Genomic DNA, 21,207 nt, shown 5'->3' on the forward strand with positions numbered 1-21,207 from the left:
TCAGTGGTCTTAGAAAAGTTCTATGTTTCTGTTTGATGTAGGTGTAATTGCCACAGATAATGTCCCAATCTTATACTCTGAATATACTGTGCGTGTCTTAAATGCCTGGCCTGTCTCTCTCAGATCATCTTGATTCTCGTTCAGAAGGAGAGGGCCAGTATTTGAAACACTATGGGTTTTGAGTATGCATGGGTCCACATTCCATCTAGTTGCATGTATTGCAGGTTGGGAAGGGAGATGCTTTGCACCTGCTGCTGTCTGTCAGAAGGAAAAGCCACTCCTCAGACTTGTTCTTGCTACTTTTTTTTTTGTTAAAGCCGTTGTGGTTGGAAGAAAAATACTTTCTCATTGGCATGGAGGGATTCAGTTGGAAATCAGCTGCCTTGAAATCACAGAGCTTGTTCTGAGGGTGTGGAAATACATTTTAAACATCAGCTCCCCTTATTTTCACACCAGGGGTTTCAATAATCATTGCAGCAGCATCAAGATAGTAACTGCCTCTTCCCACTGAAAGGTGGTACTGTTGCAAAGTGGATGAGCAGGTTGCTGGACTCAGTTTCATTTCTGCCATAGTGGGTGCTTTCTGACAGCCCTCTTCAACATAATGCCGCATTTGCAATATGATCATAGTTCTGGCCTACCTTGCAGTAATACCATAGTGATCTGACCCCCACCCCCAAATCAAATGTTTAATACATGTGGCATAATAGCTGGAGCAAAAATGTTTTCAACTATAGTATCTAACTATTGCTTGGGGTGGGGAAAAGTTAATGCACAATAAAGCAATACCATTGAAAGAAACAAATAGGGGACAGTTCACAAGAAACACGACATGGCACTGGTGATGGTGTGAGAAACGAGAAATGGAGGCCCTGTCGGCGTGTTTGTGGCCTTTTAGTGATTGTTGAATTTGCTTCCTGCCTAGGATCGTTGCAGGACTGGTAAAAGTCAAAGGCAGGCTTGGGATAAAAACAAGGGACCGAAAAAATAAGGTCCAAGCGGAAATGGCTTCCGGGGGGAACTAAAAGTGGTGAGACCGGAAGTGGTAACATGGCAGCAACGGGGTGGGGGGAGAGTAAGGAGACGCCGGCCGCGATGGAGGGGCTCTGAGAAGAAGGTGAGGACCCCCCGCCCCGCGGTCGCCAGCAGCAGAAGTGGGGTGAGCCGCGGCCTTTTGCTCGGTCGCCATGGCAACGGTGTCACACCGATTCCCCGCCGCCGCCCTTCCTCGCGACTCGGTGGCAGGTGGAGGAATCGCTGCAACGTTTGTATGAATGGGAACGGGATTCCGTGGTGCTGCAGTGCCCGGGGCTGTGCAGCGTCTTGCCACGCTAGACAGGAGGCATCGCACCGGCTTCCTACCTCGGCCCTTTTGCATGCACGTTTACTCAGATGTAAGCCGTGATGTATTCAATGAAACTTACTCCCGGGGAAGCGTGTCCAGGGCTGCAGCCTTCATGTCTTAAAATAAGTAGTGCTGCCTGGCTGCAGTCAGTGCTTCCTGGATTAGCCAGCCCGGCCTTCTGATCCCAAACAGTTGAGAAAACTTTCTGTGTATGGACAGAAACAGTATTTGCATGTTTCAGACTACCAGTAGATATTGTGGGCTGTGTGAAATCCTGGATCGCACAAATCCAGGGATTGGGTGGTGGTTAGGGTATGTGTTGTGATACTGGTGGGAGGGATAATAAAGTCATGTGGTGTAAACGTGTCCTTGTCCCAGTACAGTGCTGAAAGATGAACTTTTCAGTCCCTGTGAATGGAGTAGGGCCAATACAGTGGGTAGCAGTAGCCTTCATTCTTTGCACATTTGGGATCCAGCTTCAAATCCCATTTTACGCCATGGGACCCCTTTGTGCTGGCTGATTTTATTTACAGTTACTTTGAAACAAATCTCGTTTTGGCTGTTGTGACCATTACATGCCTTAGGAGATGCCAACCATAGATGCGGGCAAAATATTTGGATCAAAAACTACCAGACCACAGCCACACAGACTGGAAAACCCACAACAACCAGTTGAGTCTGGCCATGAAAGCCTTTGACTGTACAAATCTCATTATTTATTAGAGCTTTATATAGGATCGTAGCCCTAATGTTTACCACATTTTTTCTGTTCTTTCTGTATGTGATAATGTGTGCAAGTTTGGAGGAACTTTAACTTTGCGTTGTCCAAAGCAACGTGCACATAGGACTTAGGGTCGCTGGGCCCCCTCTGGGCACCAGTGGGAGAGAGAGGTTGGGAAATCAATGCCTGTTTTAACTGCTCAAAAGCGGTCTGACAGGCTGGGGTCCATACCACCTTGTCTGGGAGGGATTTCTTGGTCAGGCAGGTAGTGTCGCCACATCAAGCTTGGGAAACTCCTGGATATTTGGGGATGGAGCCTGGGAAAGGGAGGAACCTCAGTGAGGCACAACTCTGTAGAGACCACTCTCTAAAGCAGATATTTGCACCAGGGAAACTGTTCCATATTGTCTGGAGAGGAACTGTAATTCCAGGAGATCCCCAGGTCCCACCTGGAGGTTGGCATCCCTAGCAAGGCTATAGGTGCTTTCCTGGCATTTTATGGAAGATATGGTAGGGGTCCGTCCTTTCAGGGGTAGGGAGATCTTCCCTGCAATGCAGTGATACTAGACAAGGAGAGGGATATTATGCGTTGGTGTCAGAAGCTGCACAGAGATTCTGTGTTGCTGACGGACAGCAGAAGGACCTAGTGGTACTGTGAAAAGCAAGCAAGTGCTTAAGAGTCCTGGAATGGGTATCCCTCCAGGATACAGACACACCAAACTGTGCCCCCCACCCATCCCTTGGTTCCCAACTGCTACACTGATTGTTGCTAAGTACAATGGAGGACATAGGTGTCAAACTCGCAGCCCTCCATATGTTATGGACTACAGTTCCCATCATCCCCTGCCAGCATCATGCTGGCAGGGGATGGTGGGAACTGTAGTCCATAACATCTGGAGGGCCGCGAGTTTGACACCTGTGATGTAGGAGAAAGAATGTTACATTTTGGGCCTGCTGAGCTTCAGATTATACTAAAACAAAGTCCTGCAGGCTGCCTTTGGATGAAATGGGTCCTTTGGGCAGAAGGCAACTAACTGTGACCTTTTGAGGCCCCTGGTGCCTTTGGCAACAGGAGGACAAGAGAAGAGCTTTCTCCCATCAGCTGTTATAGAAGCTTCATGGTACAGCTGTCTTCTATAGAAGCCCAGCTGTGACCAGCTGTGTGTTCTCTCCTCCTTCTCCCTACAGGTTCTGCCATGAAGGTGAAACTGAAGAACGTTTTTGTCGTCTACTTCCTGGTGTCTGTCATTGGGTTGATGTATGCACTGCTCCAGCTGGGTGAGTGGCAAACAGAGGAAGGGAATTGGGTAGTGCTGTGGCTAGAATGGTAAGAACATGAGGGTTCCTTGTTGGATCGGACATTGATACATCCAGGTTAGTACTATGTTTCCACAGGTTAGTACTGTTTCCACCAGATGCTTGGGAGAGCACATGTTGTGACAATGATGGACGTCCCTGTTGTTGGTCCCCCTCCATCTGGTTCTTAGGGGTAAACCATGGAGGTGCCATTTAGAAGAAGAAGAGTTTGGATTTATACCCCACCTTTCTCTCCTGTAAAGGAGTCTCAAGGTGGCTTACAAGCTCCTTTCCCTTCCTCTTCCCACAACAGACACCCTGTGAGGTAGGTGGGACTTAGAGAGTTCTGAAGAACTGTGACCCAAGGTCCCAGCAGGAATGTAGGAGTGCGGAAACACATCTGGTTCACCAGATAAGCCTCTGCCACTCAGGTGGAGGAGTGGGGAATCAAACCCGGTTCTCCAGATTAGAATCCACCTGCTCTTAAGCACTACACCACGCTGGCTATTTTCACCAGTCCATGGAGTCCTGACCTGGATGGCCCAGGCTGCCCTGATTTTGTCAGATCTTGGAAGCCAAGCAGAATTGACCCTGGTAAGGCCTTGGATGAAAGTCTTTCAAGGAATACCAGGGTCGTGATGCAGAGGCAGCCAATGGCAAACTACCTAAACCTATCTCTTTCTTTGAAAACCTTATGGGGTTGACTTGATGGTACTTTCCACCACACATTCTCCATGGGAATGTGGAATGGCCTGGTATAGTCAGATTTTGGAAGCTAATCAGGGTTAGTACTTGTTTGGGAGACCACCAAGGAAACATCTGCAAAGAAAAGCAATGGCAAACCACCTCTGCTACTGATTTGCCTTGAAAGTCCCTTAGGCACATGCAGAATAACACACTTTCAGTCCACTTTTACAATTGTTTGCAAGTGGATTTTTCTATTCCGCACAGTAAAATCCAGCTACAAAATGCACTGAAAGTGGATTGAACGTGCATTATTCTGCATGTGCGGAAGGAGCCTTACTGGAGTAGCCATGTCAGCTGCTACTTAGTGGTTGGGGGACATATTCTTTATGGCTTTTGTAATCCTTTTTTAAATCCTGCGCAGAATTGCAACCGTGGTCCTCATTCCCAACCAAAATGAAACTTTATATTGAATGGCATTTGCTCGTATCCACTCCTTCCCCTTCGTTGGGTCCATAGTTTACAATGCAAGCTCCTCTCTGGACATAGGCCTATCTCTGTATTTTTAGATTGCTCAGTATGGTGCTATATGTAAACAAACAGCTGTTTTCTGAGGCTCCTTCTTCTGGCCTCAGGGCAACCTTGCGACTGCACCCAACATCTAAAATCAGCCAGTGACCTCATCCATGCCAAGGAGAAGAAGCTCTCCCAGTTGCAGAATGAGTTGAAGAGGCTGCAGGGACGGGAAAAAGTACGAGAACCCGCTGCGCTAGCACTGCCCACCATCTATGTCGTCACGCCCACTTATGCTAGGTAAGCAGCTGGATCCAGGTGATGGTGGAGTTACCACTAGCTACACAGCAGGGTGTGGCTCAGTGCCAGCACATCTGCTTCGCATGTAGAAGAAGAAGAGTTTGGATTTTTATCCCCCACCTTTCTCTCCTATAAGGAGACTCAAGGTGACTTTCAAGCTCCTTCCCCTTCCTCTCCACACAACAGACACCTTGTGAGGTAGGTGGGGCTGAGAGAGTTCTGAGAGAACTGTGACTAGCCCAAGGTCACCCAGCAGGAATGTAGGAGTGTAGGAACACATCTGGTTCACCAGATAAGCCTCTGCCACTCAGGTGGAGGAGTGGGGAATCAAACCCTGTTCTCCAGATTAGAATCCACCTGCTCTTAACCACGACACCACGCTGGCTTCCAGGTTCAACCTCTAGCTTCTCCAGCTGAAAGAATCTCAGGCATGTGTTGGAAATGTCCTCCCCAAGACCCTGAAGTGCTGCTACCCGATTAAAGTAGACAATACCGAGCTAGATCATTTTGTTGTAAGACAGCTTCATATGAATTCTGAAATTTGGTTGGGACTCGGGAGGGAGAGCAACTCAGTGGGAAAACACCTGCTGTGCATTGCCAAACGTCCCAAGTTCAGTCTGCTGCTAAACAGATCGCAGTTAGCAGAGGTGGGAATGAATGAATGATCCCCACTCAAGGCCATTTAGGCACCTGTGGTCTCCTTCGCACTGAGTACAACTCCCTTTGGTTTTGATTCTCAATTATGAACATATTTCCCCCTGTTTGGAACTCACCCCATCTTTAAATCGGAGAAACCCCACAATTTCTGAAAGCTCTGAAAGTGACTTTTCCTCTCCCTTTGCGGGGAAAGCGAAGGAGAACAGCCTGCATTTAGCTTTCTTTGGGGTTTTGTGCTCTACCCCGCCTTCTCCCACCCACACCGCAGATGTTTCTCCCACTCTTCAGGCCGCCATTTCAGAAGGGCTTTTTATTATTTATTTTCACACTGAAGGTCTGTCACTGGAACTGTAGGCCCAGTGAGATTGACAAGAAATTGACATTGTCTAGTAAATTAATGTGAGTCCAAAGACAGCAGGGAGGGAAAAAGCGGCAGACTACCTCCCCAAATGGAGGGTGCACAGAACAAGTAAGCAAAATGGCAGATCAGCTCAGCTAGGGATACTTCACAGGAGGAGAATCCCTCTGCAAACAAAAAACGGTGGGCAAACCCCAGTGTGGCATAAGCAGTACATGCATAAATGACCCAAGACTTCAGAGGGACAGTCCGAGCTGACAGTTGCATTTCTTGTCTGGCCTCAGCATTGGACAGCTCCATCTGTTCCAAGTCAGTCACTGCCTTTCAGTTGGCCGGTTCCTCTCCTCTCTCCTTCCCGCTATAGGCTGGTGCAGAAGGCAGAGCTTGTGCGTCTGTCCCAGACCTTGATGCACGTGAAGAACCTTCACTGGATCGTGGTGGAGGACTCGCCGGTGAAGACCCAGCTGGTCTCGGAGCTGCTGGCCCAGAGCAACCTACGCTTCACGCACCTCCACGCGGAGACGCCCAAGGAGCACAAGCGCAAGGAGAGCGACCCCAACTGGCTGAAACCGCGAGGGGTGGAGCAGCGCAACCTGGCCCTGCAGTGGCTGCGGGAGAACCGCGAGCTCAGCGACGAAGGGGTGGTGTACTTTGCCGACGACGACAACACGTACAGCCTCCGCCTCTTCGATGAAGTCAGTATGGACAGGGGGAATGCAGTTGCGGGGAGGGAGGGAAAGTTCTCGCAGGGCCCCCATGCCGGAGTCTGAGCTGAATACTTTAGCTGAAAGGTCCCCATGGGCGGGGCTGTGGCTCAGTGGCAGAGCCTCTGCTTCACATGCAGAAGGTCCCAGGTTCAATCCCTGAGATCTCCAGTGAGAAGAACCAGGTAGAAGAAGAGTTTGGATTTATATCCCCCCTTTCTCTCCTGTAGGAGACTCAAAGGGGCTTACAATCTCCTTTCCCTTCCCCCCTCCCCACAACAAACACCCTGCGAGGTGGGTGGGGCTGAGCTAGCTCCAAAGAACTGTGACTAGCCCAAGGTCACTCAGCAGGAATGTGTTGGAGTGCACCAATTAATCTGGATCACCAGATAAGCCTCCACAGCTCAAGTGTCAGAGCGGGGAATCAAACCTGGTTCTCCAGATTAGAGTGCACCTTCTCTTAACCACTAAACCACACTGGCTCCCTCTGGGTCATATGCAAGATCTCTGCCTGAGATCCTGGAAAGTAGCTGCCTGTTCAAATAAACTGTGCTGACCTTGATGGGCAGGTGATTTGACAGAAAACACAGACTGGACAAAAGAGTCAAGTGGTCCTAGGCTGTTACAGAGGGGTGACCATTAATATTTGAGAAGTCTTTTGATAGAGCATTTTAAGGACAGCATTGTTGAAGGCTTTCACTGCCAGAATCACTAGGATGTTGTGGGTTTTCCGGGTTGTATGGCCATGTTCCAGTAGTATTTTCTCCTGATGTTTTGCCTGCACCTGTGGCTGGTGTCTTCAGAGGATCGAAGTCTTGTGTGACCATTTTCTGCAGTGGAGTCATATTTAGTCAAATATTGTACTTATAATTGCGTGTTTAGGATTAAGCAGGTGAGTAGAGGCCGCGTTTAAACACATGAGTTGGAAACAAGAAAATACAGACATACGTTTATGTTCTATTGAGTTCATGGACCTTTGTTGAAAGAATTTGTGAAATACAGGCTGCCATCCAGCCGGTTAAGCCACCAAGTGCAGATTTTTGACTTCAGGTGCCACTACCCCAATTGAATTCATTGACAGAAAATAAGGCAGCTTTGTGTAACCTGCAGCCTGAACTATTTGCAGCTGCTGGGTCAAAACCAGCACTGGGAACTGTGCACGGTAACAAACTGGAAGCCAGCTAAGGTCTTATAAACCAGATGAAATGTTTCACTAAAGGGATTATTAAAATGATGTATATCAAGAGCTTTGAACTCTTGACAGGCATGGTGTGAATGCTAAAAGTTAATACCATCGCTGTCTTGAGTAGTAGCAACGGTGAGCTATATTGGGGAGGCAGAGCCTATCCTACAGCATGGCTTGTATTGTCGAAGGCTTTCACGGCCGGAATCACTGGGGTGCTTTGTGGTTTCCGAGCTGTATGGCCGTGTTCTAGCAGCATTCTCTCCTGACGTTTCGCCTGCATCTGTGGCTGGCATCTTCAGAGGATCTTCAGAGGATCTGAGACACAAAGGGCTGAACCCTGCACATGTTCAGATCCTCTGAAGATGCCAGCCACAGATGCAGGCGAAACGTCAGGAGAGAATGCTGCTAGAACACAGCCATACAGCCCGGAAACTACACAGCACCCCAGCATGGCTCGATTTAGCTTTTGTTCTGCATACGTGGTCCTATTCTTCTCTGTGACCATGAGAGCTAGAAACTTCCTTTATTTAAACTGACCTTAAAGGACTGGGGGAAAGGAGTCAGAGGATTTCTAGAGACCATATTCTGCCGTGCATGTGAATTTCAGCAACTATAGCTCCAGAGATATCACCAGCAATAAATAGAAACTTCTATGCTGGTCCTAGACAGGTGTGCACATTGTCCGCACTGTGCTCTCCCAAGCTCTCACCTGTCTCTTTCCCAACTAGATCCGCTCCACCAAGCGCGTCTCCGTGTGGCCTGTCGGCCTAGTGGGTGGCCTCCGTTTCGAGCGCCCCCTTGTTGAGGGCGGCAAAGTCGTGGGATTCTACACTGCCTGGAAGCCCAACCGGCCCTTCCCCATGGACATGGCTGGCTTCGCCGTGGCCCTCCAGCTGCTGGTGGCCAATCGGGAGGCCCGTTTCGACTTGCTGGCCGAGCGTGGCTACCTGGAGAGCAGCCTACTCCAGTCGTTGGCATCTATCGAGGAGCTGGAGCCCAAAGCAGACAACTGCACCAAGGTGAGGCGGGCGGCAGCAACAGCAGCTGTCCAGGGCAGGAGGCGAGGGCACAGACAAGTCTTGCAGGGTTGGTTTGTTACTGTGTGGGATGGTGAGAGCTTAAGAGATGACCACAGGGTTGTGCCTTTATGTTCAGAAAGATAATATTTTTCACTTCCTCAAACAGCAGGAAGTTCAGGATGTTTACTTTACCAGGACCGCCACTGAGGAAGTCCGGTTGAGACGCAAAGGGCTGAGCCCTGCAGATCTGTCCCATTCCTTCAGAGCTTTCTCCAAGAGCCTCTTGAGTTGGGGGAAGCACCCGGGGCCATGCGAAAGCACTGCTCTTACAGATAGATTTGAAGGGTCCAAGCCCAATATTAGGGAAGAAGCATCAGAGCCAGGAGTTGCCCCCCTCCCGAGAAAGGATCAGGTCTGGTTGTAGTGTCTGACCAATAGACTCTCTTCCCAGCATCTAACCAGCTAACTGTTCTAACCGGCTAACGCAGGGGTAGGGAACCTGCGGCTCTCCAGATGTTCAGGAACTACAATTCCCATCAGCCCCTACCAGCATGGCCAATTGGCCATGCTGACAGAGGCTGATGGGAATTGTAGTTCCTGAACATCTGGAGAGCTGCAGGTTCCCTACCCCTGGGCTAACTGTTCTGTGCGGAGAAGGGCAACGAGGATGATTGAGGGACTGGAGCACCTTCCTTATGAGGAGAGGCTGCAGCATTTGGGACTCTTTAGTTTGGAGAGGAGACGTCTGAGTGGGGATATGATTGAAGTCTGTAAAATTATGCATGGGGTAGAAAATGTGGACAGAGAAATTTTTCTCTCTTTCTCACAATACTAGAACCAGGGGGCATACGTTGAAAATGCTGGGGGGAAGAGTTAGGACTAATAAAAGGAAACACTTCTTCACGCAACGTGTGATTGGTGTTTGGAATATGCTGCCACAGGAGATGGTGATGGCCACTAAAAGGGGCTTGGATAGATTTATGGAGGAGAAGTCGATTTATGGCTACCAATCTTGAGCCTCTTTGATCTGAGATTGCAGTCCAAGTGCTCGGGAGCAAAAGCCGCAGAAGGCCATTGCTTTCACATCCTGCATGTGAGCTCCCAAAGGCACCTGGTGGGCCACTGCGAGTAGCAGAGAGCTGGACTAGATGGACTCTGGTCTGATCCAGCTGGCTTGTTCTTATGTTCTATGTCCTCACCTGCAGCCCAGACTGGGACTTTAGGGAAAGTCATTTGAGGCTTAAGTTAGGCCAGGTCTGAACTGGTGTGTTCTTCTAATTTATATAATTTGATTCAATACCCTGCCCTCCCCCAAGCTGGGCTCAAGGTAGCTAACATACATGGTTCAACAACAACTGTAAAACAATAATTTAAACCTTTAATAATTAGAACATTTCATATGAATTCCCCTGATGGCAGATTTAGATCATTTTCTAAATGGCAATGCCCGGGTATTCTCCATTTGCTCCTTTCACAGATCCTCATTTTCAATTCAGTCTAAAGTCTGAATTGCAGCAGTGGCGTAGCGGTTAAGAGCAGGTGCACTCTAATCGGGAGAACCGGGTTTGATTCCCTGCTCTGCCACTTGAGCTGTGGAGGCTTATCTGGTGAACTAGATTAGCCTGTGCACTCCAACACATGCCAGCTGGGTGACCTTGGGCGAGTCACAGTTCTTCGGAGCTCTCTCAGCCCCACCCATCTCACAGGGTGTTTGTTGTGGGATGCGGGAGGGAGGGAAAGGAGATTGTAGGCCCCTTTGAGTCTCCTTGCAAGAGAGAAAGGGGAGGGGGGTATTAATCCAAACTCCTCCTCTTCTAAAAATGGTGTGTTTTTGCCAGTGAGATTAGCAGCAAGTTAGCAGTGGAATGGTTCTAGCTGCTACTTCTAGGCCAGGGGTAGGGAACCTGCGGCTCTCCAGATGTTCAGGAACTACAATTCCCATCAGCCCCTACCAGCAGGGCCAATTGGCCATGCTGATAGAGGCTGATGGGAATTGTAGTTCCTGAACATCTGGAGAGCCGCAGGTTCCCTACCCCTGTTCTAGGCAGTTGCTTTTTTTGATTGTGGAGTCTTAAAGTTCGCTCTGATAGGTACTGCAGCTGAGTGATAGAGTGTCCCATTTGCATGACAGCCCCGGTTCAATCCCTGGCATCTCCATTTTTTTTAAGTGAGTAGATGTGAGAGACCTTGACTTGAGACCCTGGAGAGCAGCTACCTGTCAGAGTAGACAATACTGACCTTCACGGACTAATGGTCTGATTCAGTATGAGGCAATTTTATAGATGGCATTTTGGGAGAGGGGCCCGTAGCTCAGTGACGGGTCATCTATTTTGCATGCAGAAATTCCCTGGTATGATCCCCAACATCCCCCATTGAAAGGGACCAGGTAGTAGTGATGCGAAGAATCTTGACTTGAGACCCCAGAGAACAGCTGCTGGCCTGAGCAGACAATGCTAGCCTTGATGAACCGAGGGTCTGATTCCATATAAGGCAGCTTCACGTGCAGCCAATGATTGGGTCTTTGCAGGTGCTCGTCTGGCACACCCGGACAGAGAAGCCCAAGATGAAACAAGAGGAGCTCCTACAGAAGCAGGGGCTGGGCTCCGACCCAAGCATCGAGGTCTGATTGGGCCCCTACTCAGCTGTAGCACTGGAACCGGCACCTCTGAAGGGTGCAGGGCAAAAGCTAAGCCTTGCTGAACTGCATGGGCCACTGATGCTGGAACTCTTCCCCCCCGCCTCATTCGTCCATGGACACAATGCGCTGGGGAAAACAATTATTTATTGAGGACGGCCTCTCCCTCTCCCCACCCCCGACAAGGGGACAAGCTCTGCTTCCAACCAGAAGAAACTTTCAGAAAGTGCTGCTACCCCCATGCTGGGGGAACATCTCCATTTCAGCCCTTTGCACCTTTCTTTCTTGAATGCTGCTTTCTACTGAGGGATGAGCCCCAACCTTCTCTATGCCGCTACCCAGAATTCTCCCTGCTTTGCTTCAAGACAGATTCCCACTGCCAAGTGTTGTGGTTTGACGTATTACTCCTGAGTGCTGTCTTCTAGGACGGACCCGGATTTCTGTATCTGATGCTCAGGGGCCTGGATTTGACCTGCAGTCAGGATAACCGGGGCTTGGGGGGTGGGGGTGGGGGAGAGAGGGGTAGAACTAAGAACCAACGAAAGCAGCAGAAAAAAAGACCTTCTCCCTTCTCCTTTGCCAATCTGCCTCCAGGTCACTTGTAACCTCATTCCCCATATGGAGCCAAGTGACCCTTAACCTGCCGAGGGCCCGATTGTGGGGAGGGGCTGGTTCCCATCCCCCCGTTCTACGAGTGTTTGTGTCTCATCTGCCCCGGTTGCATGAAGTGGGTGGGTGTTACAGCAACATGCATGTGAACTGGTCAATAAATGTTTAAAACTCTATGCTTCCAGACCTATGTCTTCCCTGTGTGTGAAGTGGTAGCTCCAAACCTGTAGGGTTTTGAAGGCCAGAGATGAACAGAGATGGTTTGCCATTGCCTGCCTCCATGCAGCAACTTCTTTGGTGCTCCTCTATCCAATTCTTTGGTGCTCCTCTATCCATTTCTTTGGTGCTCCTCTATCCAATTCTTTGGTGCTCCTCTATCCAATTCTAACCCCTACTAATCCTGCATAGCTTCCAAGATCTGATGACAGCAAGTTGGCCTGAAGACAGGCCAGTATTGATGGAAAGTGTCCTCAAATTGCGGCTGACTTACAGCAGCCCCACAGGGTTTTCCAGGCAAGAGGCTATGTCCAACCTCCAGGTGGATGCTGGAGATCTCCTGGGATTGCAACTGATCTCCAGATAAGAGATCCATTCCCCTGCATAAAATAGCTGCTTTGGAGGGTGGACTCTATGGCATCATGCCCTGGTGAGGTCCCTTCCCTTTCCAAATCCAGGCTCTAACTTCAGACCTTCAGGTATTTCCCAAGAAGTTGCCATCCCTAAGAGACCTTTGGAGGTTTGCTGTTCACCTCTGTGTAGCAACACTGGACTTCCTTGGTGGTCTCCTATCCAAGAACTAACCAGGTACTTAGCTTCTGAGATTGGATGAAATCAGGTCACACACGTTAGGGTGCATCTTCCTTAAGAAGAGTTTGGATTTATATCCCCCTTTCTCTCCTGCAAGGAGACTCAAAGGGGCTTACAATCTCCTCCCCCTCCCCCAAACAAACACCCTGTGAGATGGGTGGGGCTGAGAGCCTTGAAGACCTGTGACTAGCAGGTCACCCAGCTGGCATGTGTTGGAGTGCACAAGCTAATCTGTTTCACCAGATAAGCCTCCACAGCTCAAGTGGAAGGGGAATCAAACCCGGTTCTCCAGATTAGAGTGCACCTGCTTTTAACCACTACACCACACTGGCTCTCTTAGGCGATTGTCTCTGAAGTGGGGGCCACGACTTAGTGGCAAAACACCTGCTTTGCATGCATGAGGTCTTCAGTACAGGCCTTGGTATCTCCACTTATGGGGCCTCAGATAGCAGGTGCTGGGAGAAATTCTCCTGCTTTTGACCCCAAGGAGCCACTGCCCATCAGAGGAGATAGTAGGTTTAATGATATGCCTTCTGCCTTGTTACATGTCAGATTTAACAAGCAAGAAAAGGCTAAAAGATTGTGCCCGTGTCATGATGGCTCAGTTGAATCTCTGGCCCACCAATTATTACACTGTTTCAGATTCAAGGAAATCAGATCCAAATGTGAATCTTACTCCTTTACATTTACCAGATCTCCCCGATTTATTTAGATTACACTACTTGCTGGACAATCCTGATCCTTCTCTCCGTATGATAGTGGCAGACTTTCTCCTGGAAATTACTAAATGCCAGTAGATTTCCCTCCACTTAACATTTATTTCCTGTACTGTATATGTTTTTAATCAGTTTTTTTTCTATTTTTGTACTGTTGTCTATGTCAGTAAAGGCTTGCTTGCAAAAAAACCCTGAACTGTTCAGGAAGAAAAGGGGGGTGGTTTTGAGAAATCTTTTGAAGTTTGGGTTTGATGTCTTACAGTACAGTTTATTTTCAAACTTCCTGCATTTAAAAAAAATACACTGATGCTTATTGTCATAAAGTTCCCACTAAGGCAGAACTTCTGCTTTCCAACTTCCAGGACTGTCCCAAAGTTGGGACTCAAACCTTAGATACACTGGCCCTGTAAGGTGGGCTTTGAATCAGTGTGGGTAGCATGACATTGGGTTCTTACAACTTGGAAAACACTGGAGAGCTCAAACTGTTTCTTAAAATTTATTTTCTTAGACAAGAGTGCAACACAAGATCAGGCAATAATCAAAAACCTAATTAGCCCACACTTGGGTGCTAACCATACACCTTTCAGGTAGGGAATAGGGAATACGTACAATTCAAATGTAGCTGGCTGTCAACTTCAAACGGTTCTCTCATCTGGATCTTTGCCTGCACGTACAGATATCCCCCCTTGTCTGCAGTGCCTGCCTCCCATCCAAAAACCTAAGTTCAGCCACTCTTATTTGCGCCCCAGCCAATCACAACCCTCCCTCACAAATGTTTTGGCTATAGATTCGATTCTAGGATACCTGACTCAGCACTCCTAAGATCTGCCAAACAATTAACTCATTATACTGACTGAATTACCTTCAGCTGACTCTCACCCTCCTATTTCCCCTACTTACTTTTCAATTAAGAAGATTTTACTCTCAAGAAGACAAATCTTCTTGACACTGATGCATTTCAAGAGCTTTGCTGTGTGATCTGACAAGGTAATTGTTGGACCTGTCAAGCACTTCTGTTTCTTCAAATATGACTTTGTGTCTGGTTGAGCCTATATTTACAGAGAAAATCTCTGAAGCTGCTAGCTGCAGGTGCTGGCGAAACACTGGGAATAAAGATATTCGGACCATTGGCTACATATCCTGAAAGCCTCACAGCAAATATTCAATTCCGGTCGTGAAAGCCTTCCAGAGTATATTAGAACATAAAAACATTGATAATTAAGCAACATAAAATGAATACCAGTTTTCAAGCTAAAACTCACTATTAAAATGAAGGTAAAACATCAACCCCTTAAGGAGCAGCAGTGGCGTAGGAGGTTAAGAGCTCGTGTATCTAATCTGGAGGAACTGGGTTTGATTCCCAGCTCTGCCACCTGAGCTGTGGAGGCTTATCTGGGGAATTCAGATTAGCCTGTACACTCCCACACACGCCAGCTGGGTGACCTTGGGCTAGTCACAGCTTCTCCGAGCTCTCTCAGCCTCACCCACCTCACAGGGTGTTTGTTGTGAGGGTGGAAGGGTAAGGAGATTGTAAGCCCCTTTGAGTCTCCTGCAGGAGAGAAAGGGGGGATATAAATCCAAACTCTTCTTCTTCTTCTTAATTGAAAGCTTGGGTAAGTATTTTTTTTTTGGCCTGGCACCTAAAAGGCCATCAAGTAGGTAGGTACCAGGTGAGCCTCCAGCGGAAGGGCATTCTACGGATAAGGTGCCACTACTAAAAAGTCCCAGCTCTGGAGGTAGAGGCAAAGACAGCAGAACTTGTGGAGTCAAAACTAATGGGTTGGACAATACGGGATGAGGTAATCTTTCAGGTGCCCTGGCCACAAGCCATTTAAGGCCTTAAAGATAGGAACGGTGCTAGGAAACAAAGGGGTAGACAATGCAGATCCCTCAGCACCGGAATGATAAGAACCCTGTATTCAGCCCAACAGTCTGGCTGTTGCATTTCAGACCAACAGAAGTTTCTGGACTGTTTTCAAAGGGAGCCCCACATACAGCACATTACAATATTCTAGCCTGGATACAATTACAGTCACCATGGCAGGATCAGTTACATTCAAACCAACCACTTCATCTTGTGTCTGTGCTGCTTCCTGCTCTGCTGGCCCCACATCCGGGGAGACCTCTGTGTATTCTGCACAAGGCAAAGGAATGCCGCGTTGCACGCATGTGAAAAGCAAAGAAATGGCGACAGCAGGTGAATGTAACTGCCTCCTACGCAGCCCTGCTCTCATAAAGATTGCCTAACAGCTGTCAGAGAAAGTGATGGATTTCTCTAAACAGGGAGTTCCGAACCCCAGGTTGCCTCTGTTGAAAGAGTCCTGTCCCACATGTCATCTTAAAGTACAGTGAACTCATCTGGGAACGTGCAGGCCTTACGCAGGATTGCAGAAGACTTCCATTAAATACCTGTACGCTGTGGCAATGCATACTTGCACACCCCTAAGCTAAGATTGCTTCTTAAATACCATGGGACTGTTTTATGAAGTTCATTCCCTTGCAACCCTCTCTCCTTCCTATGGAGGTGACAGAAGAAGCCGCCCCAAGAAGTGACTCTCTAAGTAGCCATGTTTCCTCCAGCTAGCTTTGAACAGGGAATATGAAGCAGGAAGCAGTGTAGGCATGACTATTTATTCATTAGACATTAATTATTAGACTTATTAGAGTAGGCATCTGCTGAGGTCCCAAGAGGGCTCGCTTCTGATACTGAAGGGTTGGGATGCTTGAAGGAGTACGAGGGCAACTCTCCCAGCCAGAAACAGGAAGTGCCTCAGAGAAGAAAAGGAATAGTTTAGATTTATACCTTGCCTTTCTCTCCTATAAGGAGGCTGAAAGCAGCTTATAAACTACTTTTTCCTTCCTCTCCCCACAACAGACACTTGGTGAGATAGGCGTGGCTGAGAGAGTTCTGAGAGAACTGCATCTAGCAGTTCACCCAGCAGGAATGTAGGAGTGGGGAAATTCTAGATAAGAGTCTCCCGCTTGAGTGGCGGAGTGGGGAAACAAATCCAGTTCGCCAGATAAGAGTCCATCGCCCATGTAGAGGAGTGGGAAATCAACCTGGTTCGTCTACGTAATTAGAGTATACCTACTCTTAACCATGCTGGCCCTGAGACATCACAGAGGCCTCCAGAGTGCTGGGAATGGTATCCAAAGAAGGAGCCAAGCATAGTCCTTGGTCCTTTTGTCCTTCAGATGTTGCCACACGAACACAGACATGAAGCCTTATACTGAATCAGACCCTTGGTACTGTCTGCCCAGACTGATAGTGGCTCTCCAGCAGAGGCATAGCTAGGGAAAAATGGAGCCCGGCGCAAAATCTGAGTTTTGTTGCCCACCCCCCCATGTTCGTTTGTGTTCTTTGTATTTTTTAGTGTTTTTTCAGTTTTTGGCCTGCAGGAGGTGCAGTATTTAGGCTAGCAGCATAAAAATTTCAGGGTACCTTTAGGAGACTATCCTGATGATACCAGCCAGGTTTGGTGAAGTTTGGTTCAGGGGGTCCAAAGTTATGGACTCTCAAAGGTGTAGCCCCCATCTCCTATTAGCTCCCATTGGAAACAATGGGGGATGGGGCACCCCCTTTGGGAGTCCATAACTTTGGACCCCCTGAACCAAACCTCACCTAACTTGGGTAATATCATCAGGATTGTTCCCTGAAAACTTCCTGAAATTTTGGTACTGCTAGCCTAAAAACTGCACCCCCTGCAGGCCAAAAACTGGAAAACACTAAAAAATACAAAAAACAAACTTGAAATTTTTGCTGCCCCCCCAGGCCCGAGCCCGGTGCAACGCACAGACCCCAGACCCCTTTTAGCTACACCTCTGCTCTCCGGGGTCTTATGCAGACATCTATCACATCCCCTAATCAGAGGTGGGATCCAGCAGGTTCTCACAGGTTTCGAGAGTAGGTTACTAATTATTTACGTGTGCCGAGAGGGGGTTACTAATTGGTGATTTTGCCCCATGATTTTTGCCTTAGTTATGCCCCTCCTCTCAGCAGTAGCACGCAGAACTTGAAGCAGTCTAGCAGGAGGTACACCGGAAGGCATATGCATGTGGCAGCCCCGCGCTTCTGCGTGCATTCGCTTTTCCGCCTAAGGATACCCCGGGCGCACTTGAGTGGCTGCCCTGCTGCCACAGCCCCTTCAGGAATGCCCCGCTACTCTTGAATAGCCTGGCCACGCCCTTCCCATTGTGCCCTGCCGAGGTCCCCATACTGGAGTGCGCTGCCATACTCACAGTTTGAATCCCACCACCATGGGAACCTGTTACTGAAATGTTTGGATCCCACCACTGCCCCTAATGCCAGACCCTTTAACTAGCGATGCTGGGGACTGAACTTGGGACTTCCGGCGTGCCAAGCAGAAGCTCTATACAGCCCCTCCCCATTACCAATAGGGCTTGAAAGAGAACAGAAGAGTCACCAGTTGCACTCCTCCAGGAGGAAGAACAGGTATGCACGTGCATGGGAAAGGGTCATTATGCCCCCAAACGGCTGGGCCTTTTGAGCCCTTTAAACACCACCCTGGGCCCACCAGGGTTGGATGCTGGGCACGTGATTACAGTCCCAGGAAGAGTTGTAAGAGCCATAACATTAGGTGGCGTTTCCTTCCTCAAGGAATAGCACACCCTGCCTCTGTACAGCCAGGGTTAGACAGCAAAGAAGGTGTGCCTTTCAACAGGCTTAAGGCTTTTAATCCTTTTCAGCCTCAAATCCTGCAGACAACATCTCAGGAACTGAGGTTCCTGTGACTTAAAGTCTGTGGTCAATGACCACGGAATAGCAGAGATCAGCCCTCCCTGAACACATTGCTTGCCCCCTCCAGCCTGCATGGGCTGGGGTCAGGAGTCCCGTGGTGGAAGAGGTGAAATCCACAAAGAATCCTGGGGCACCTTGAAGGCTTATTGCACTGCAAAAATCTTTGCCTTGGAGGCTGCAGAAGTGAGTGAAGCAGTCTATTATTTTTGTAGGTGCCACAAGATGTTTTGCTGTGACCACCTGACACAACAGCCCCCCCCCCCCCCCACCAACACACACAGAGAGACAAACATCCCCTGGCATGAAAAAGGTTGCTTTCCTTGTTTATAGTGTGATCCTAAATAGGGCTGCACCTTTCTAAACCCATTCAATAGATTTAGAAGAATGTTACTGTTTAGAATTGCACTGTTAGATCCTCTTCGTTTTTATTTATTTGTTTATTTATTATTTAGACTTTTATACTGCCCTATCCCCGAGGGGCTCCAGGCGGTGTACAAGATAGAATCTCTGTACATATATAAATATAATTAAAACCTTTAAAAAACAGCATTAAAAATAACAAAAGGCGTCCGACAAACCCTAATTTTAAATCCTTCCCAGGAGGGAGGGAGCGGCAAGTCCCATTTGATGGAAAAAGCCTAGATATTAAGAGCTAAAGGGGGGGGGGGCACCTTCAGCAGCTGGTCCCTCCAAAGGCCCAGCGGAACAACTCCGTGCCTTTACAGGGTCCTCCACTGCAGGAGAACTTGGCTAAGGTCTCCGTGAGAGGGCCTGGAACAGCTGAGGAGGAAGAGCTGCTCCACCAGGCCGGGGCCAGAGCTGTAAAGGCCCTGGCCCGTGTGGAGGCCAGTCGCATCATTGAGGGGCCAGGGACCACCAGTAGATTGGCCTCAACCGAGCGGAGAGGCCGTGTAGGGACATATGGGATGATGCGGTCTCGAAGGTAAGAGGGTCCCAGGCCGCGTAAGGCCTTAAAGGTCAGCACCAACACCTTGAAGATTATTCGGAACTCTACTGGGAGCCAATGCAGCTGGCGCAGCATTTTTGCTTGGTATTCCTGCAGCAATCCCCCCTCCTCCCCAATATTTTAATTTTTTAAAACGGTCTTGGGTATAGTTTAGCTCTGGCTTTCATTATTTTAATGATGTGTTTGTTGGCTGCTTTTAACAGCTTTTGAGGTTTTACTATGTATGTTTTAATGGGTTAGCTGCCTTTGTGGTCCTTATAAGGGCTGAAAGGCAGGGTAATTTTTTTGATAAATAAATAAAATAACCCCCTGCTTTGATTTCATCTAAACCTCTAGCGTGGGGCAGGGTAGAGACAGGCCAGAATTAAATGTGGTCAAAGTCTTGCTGCGATAGCAGAAATTGTCAAATTCATGCTTGCTTTAGGGATGAGAGGAAATCCCTGGGTAATTCTGCATTCTAGAATCATAAGTAGTCTCCCCACTTCTAAGATGGAGGTCGATACGCACAGGTTTTGTTTGTTCCAGGACCTTTTGAGCACGGGGTGATGTTCCCCACTGCAGCTTCTGCCCCTTGGTCCAATGAACGTGGCAGCCACGCAGCAGCCAGGCAGGACTCCCCACGATCCGCTCAGGGGGTGTCCTGATTGGCTGCTGCGTTGTGCTGCAGCGCGAATTTTTGTTTTGTTTTCAAAGGGACAAATCAAAGCGTCTTCATCGCCTCTATTTGAGCAACAATGAATAGTGGCTAGTCTATGCCCATGTGTGCTCCAAAATCCACGTTCAGGCAGATGTGGGATTTCTAGTGCTAAAAAGCAAAAATTAATAACTGACTGCTTGCTGCGCATCAGCGCATACCTACACCCTTCCGGCCATGGACATTTCTGATTGGACGGGAGGGTCCACATCACTAAGCAGCGGGAAAATTGAAACCCGGAGTCACCCCCCGGGCTTCCCCACTGCCCCGTGCAGGTTTTTCCAAAAGGCGCCATATTCGAACAGGGAACAGAAATGGACACTGTGCTTGAGGGGGGTAGGTGGAGAGTGACAGAATCAGAGAAAGGCTGCGTTGTTGCCAGCTGCTGTAGGTGGGGGAGCGTAGCTGGACTCCTACGCTTACTCTGCCGTGAGTAGCTGCAAATGAAAGGTGAGTGGGGAAACGGCCATAGAGTTGGAAGAGACCACAAGGGCCGTCAAGTCCAACCCCCCCTGAAATGAAGGAACACACAATCAGAGCCCTCCTGACATATGCTCATCCGGCCTCTGTTTAAAAACCTCCAAAGAAGGAGACTCCACCACTCTCCGAAACTCCATCACTCTAATCCTACACAGAGTTATTCTGGCTAAAACTCACTGATTTTTAACAGGCTTGGACAGCACAGGATTATTCTGTTAATTTCCCAGCTTCTGAAGCTGCTGGCAACCACTGACTGGGCCAGAAGCCAACAGAAGCACCTTATCAGAATGAAATGTTCCACAAACTTCCTCTGTTGGTACTCGCTTGGGAATTCAGGATTTCTATGTTCCCCATCCAAGAGAAAGTAGCTGAAGAAAGGAGGCCAAAGCTTCTTGTCACTGTTCCGAGTTCAAGAGCCCTGCAGGAAAGGTCCAAGGGTCCATCTAGTCCAGCATCCTGTTTTCTACAATGGCCAACCAGGTGCTCCTGGAAAACCCATCAGCAGGGTATGGCATGAAGGCCTTGCCCGGTTGCTTGTCCTCAGCACCTGGTATTCAAAAATAGACTGCGCCTGGATATGGGGGTTCCATTTAACTGACATGGCTAAAAGTTTGTTGATAATTCTCCTCTTTTACTGATTAGCCGAGGACTATTGTAATTATTACAGGTTGAAAGCCGCCCTCAACCCACAAGAGCAGAATAAAGTAGATTAATAAATATCACAAGATCGTGCATTAGGAAATGTAGTAAGTTATTT

The 21,207-nt window shown here is 48.6% G+C and overlaps 1 protein-coding gene across 3 annotated transcripts; it reads left to right on the forward strand.

Moving 5' to 3' along the window:
• The first annotated feature begins 1,028 nt into the window (after positions 1 to 1,028).
• Positions 1,029 to 12,203, forward strand: B3GAT3 (beta-1,3-glucuronyltransferase 3). 3 transcript variants are annotated; one of them, XM_048512519.1, is made up of 6 exons: positions 1,029 to 1,117; positions 3,255 to 3,344; positions 4,682 to 4,859; positions 6,239 to 6,569; positions 8,493 to 8,783; positions 11,311 to 12,203. In XM_048512519.1, the coding sequence occupies exons 2-6, from the start codon at positions 3,263 to 3,265 to the stop codon at positions 11,407 to 11,409; spliced, it is 981 nt and encodes a 326-aa protein (XP_048368476.1). In that variant the 5' UTR covers positions 1,029 to 1,117; positions 3,255 to 3,262; the 3' UTR covers positions 11,410 to 12,203. The 3 variants fall into 3 exon arrangements, with proteins under 3 accessions (XP_048368476.1, XP_048368467.1, XP_048368458.1); XM_048512510.1 differs by having other exon boundaries at positions 1,037 to 1,159; XM_048512501.1 differs by lacking the exon at positions 1,029 to 1,117 and adding an exon at positions 1,169 to 1,394.
• The last annotated feature ends 9,004 nt before the right edge of the window (positions 12,204 to 21,207 follow it).

Source organism: Sphaerodactylus townsendi, linkage group LG01, assembly GCF_021028975.2.
Source record: "Sphaerodactylus townsendi isolate TG3544 linkage group LG01, MPM_Stown_v2.3, whole genome shotgun sequence".
Lineage (NCBI taxonomy): Eukaryota > Metazoa > Chordata > Lepidosauria > Squamata > Sphaerodactylidae > Sphaerodactylus > Sphaerodactylus townsendi.

Bases quoted from the DNA above. Each gene is read 5' to 3' on its own strand.
- B3GAT3 (XM_048512501.1), top strand. From the start codon at position 1,271: ATGAATGGGAACGGGATTCCGTGGTGCTGCAGTGCCCGGGGCTGTGCA. The intron at 3,345-4,681 runs GTGAGTGGCAAA...TTCTGGCCTCAG, and splicing joins GTATGCACTGCTCCAGCTGG to GGCAACCTTGCGACTGCACC. The intron at 8,784-11,310 runs GTGAGGCGGGCG...GGGTCTTTGCAG, and splicing joins AAGCAGACAACTGCACCAAG to GTGCTCGTCTGGCACACCCG.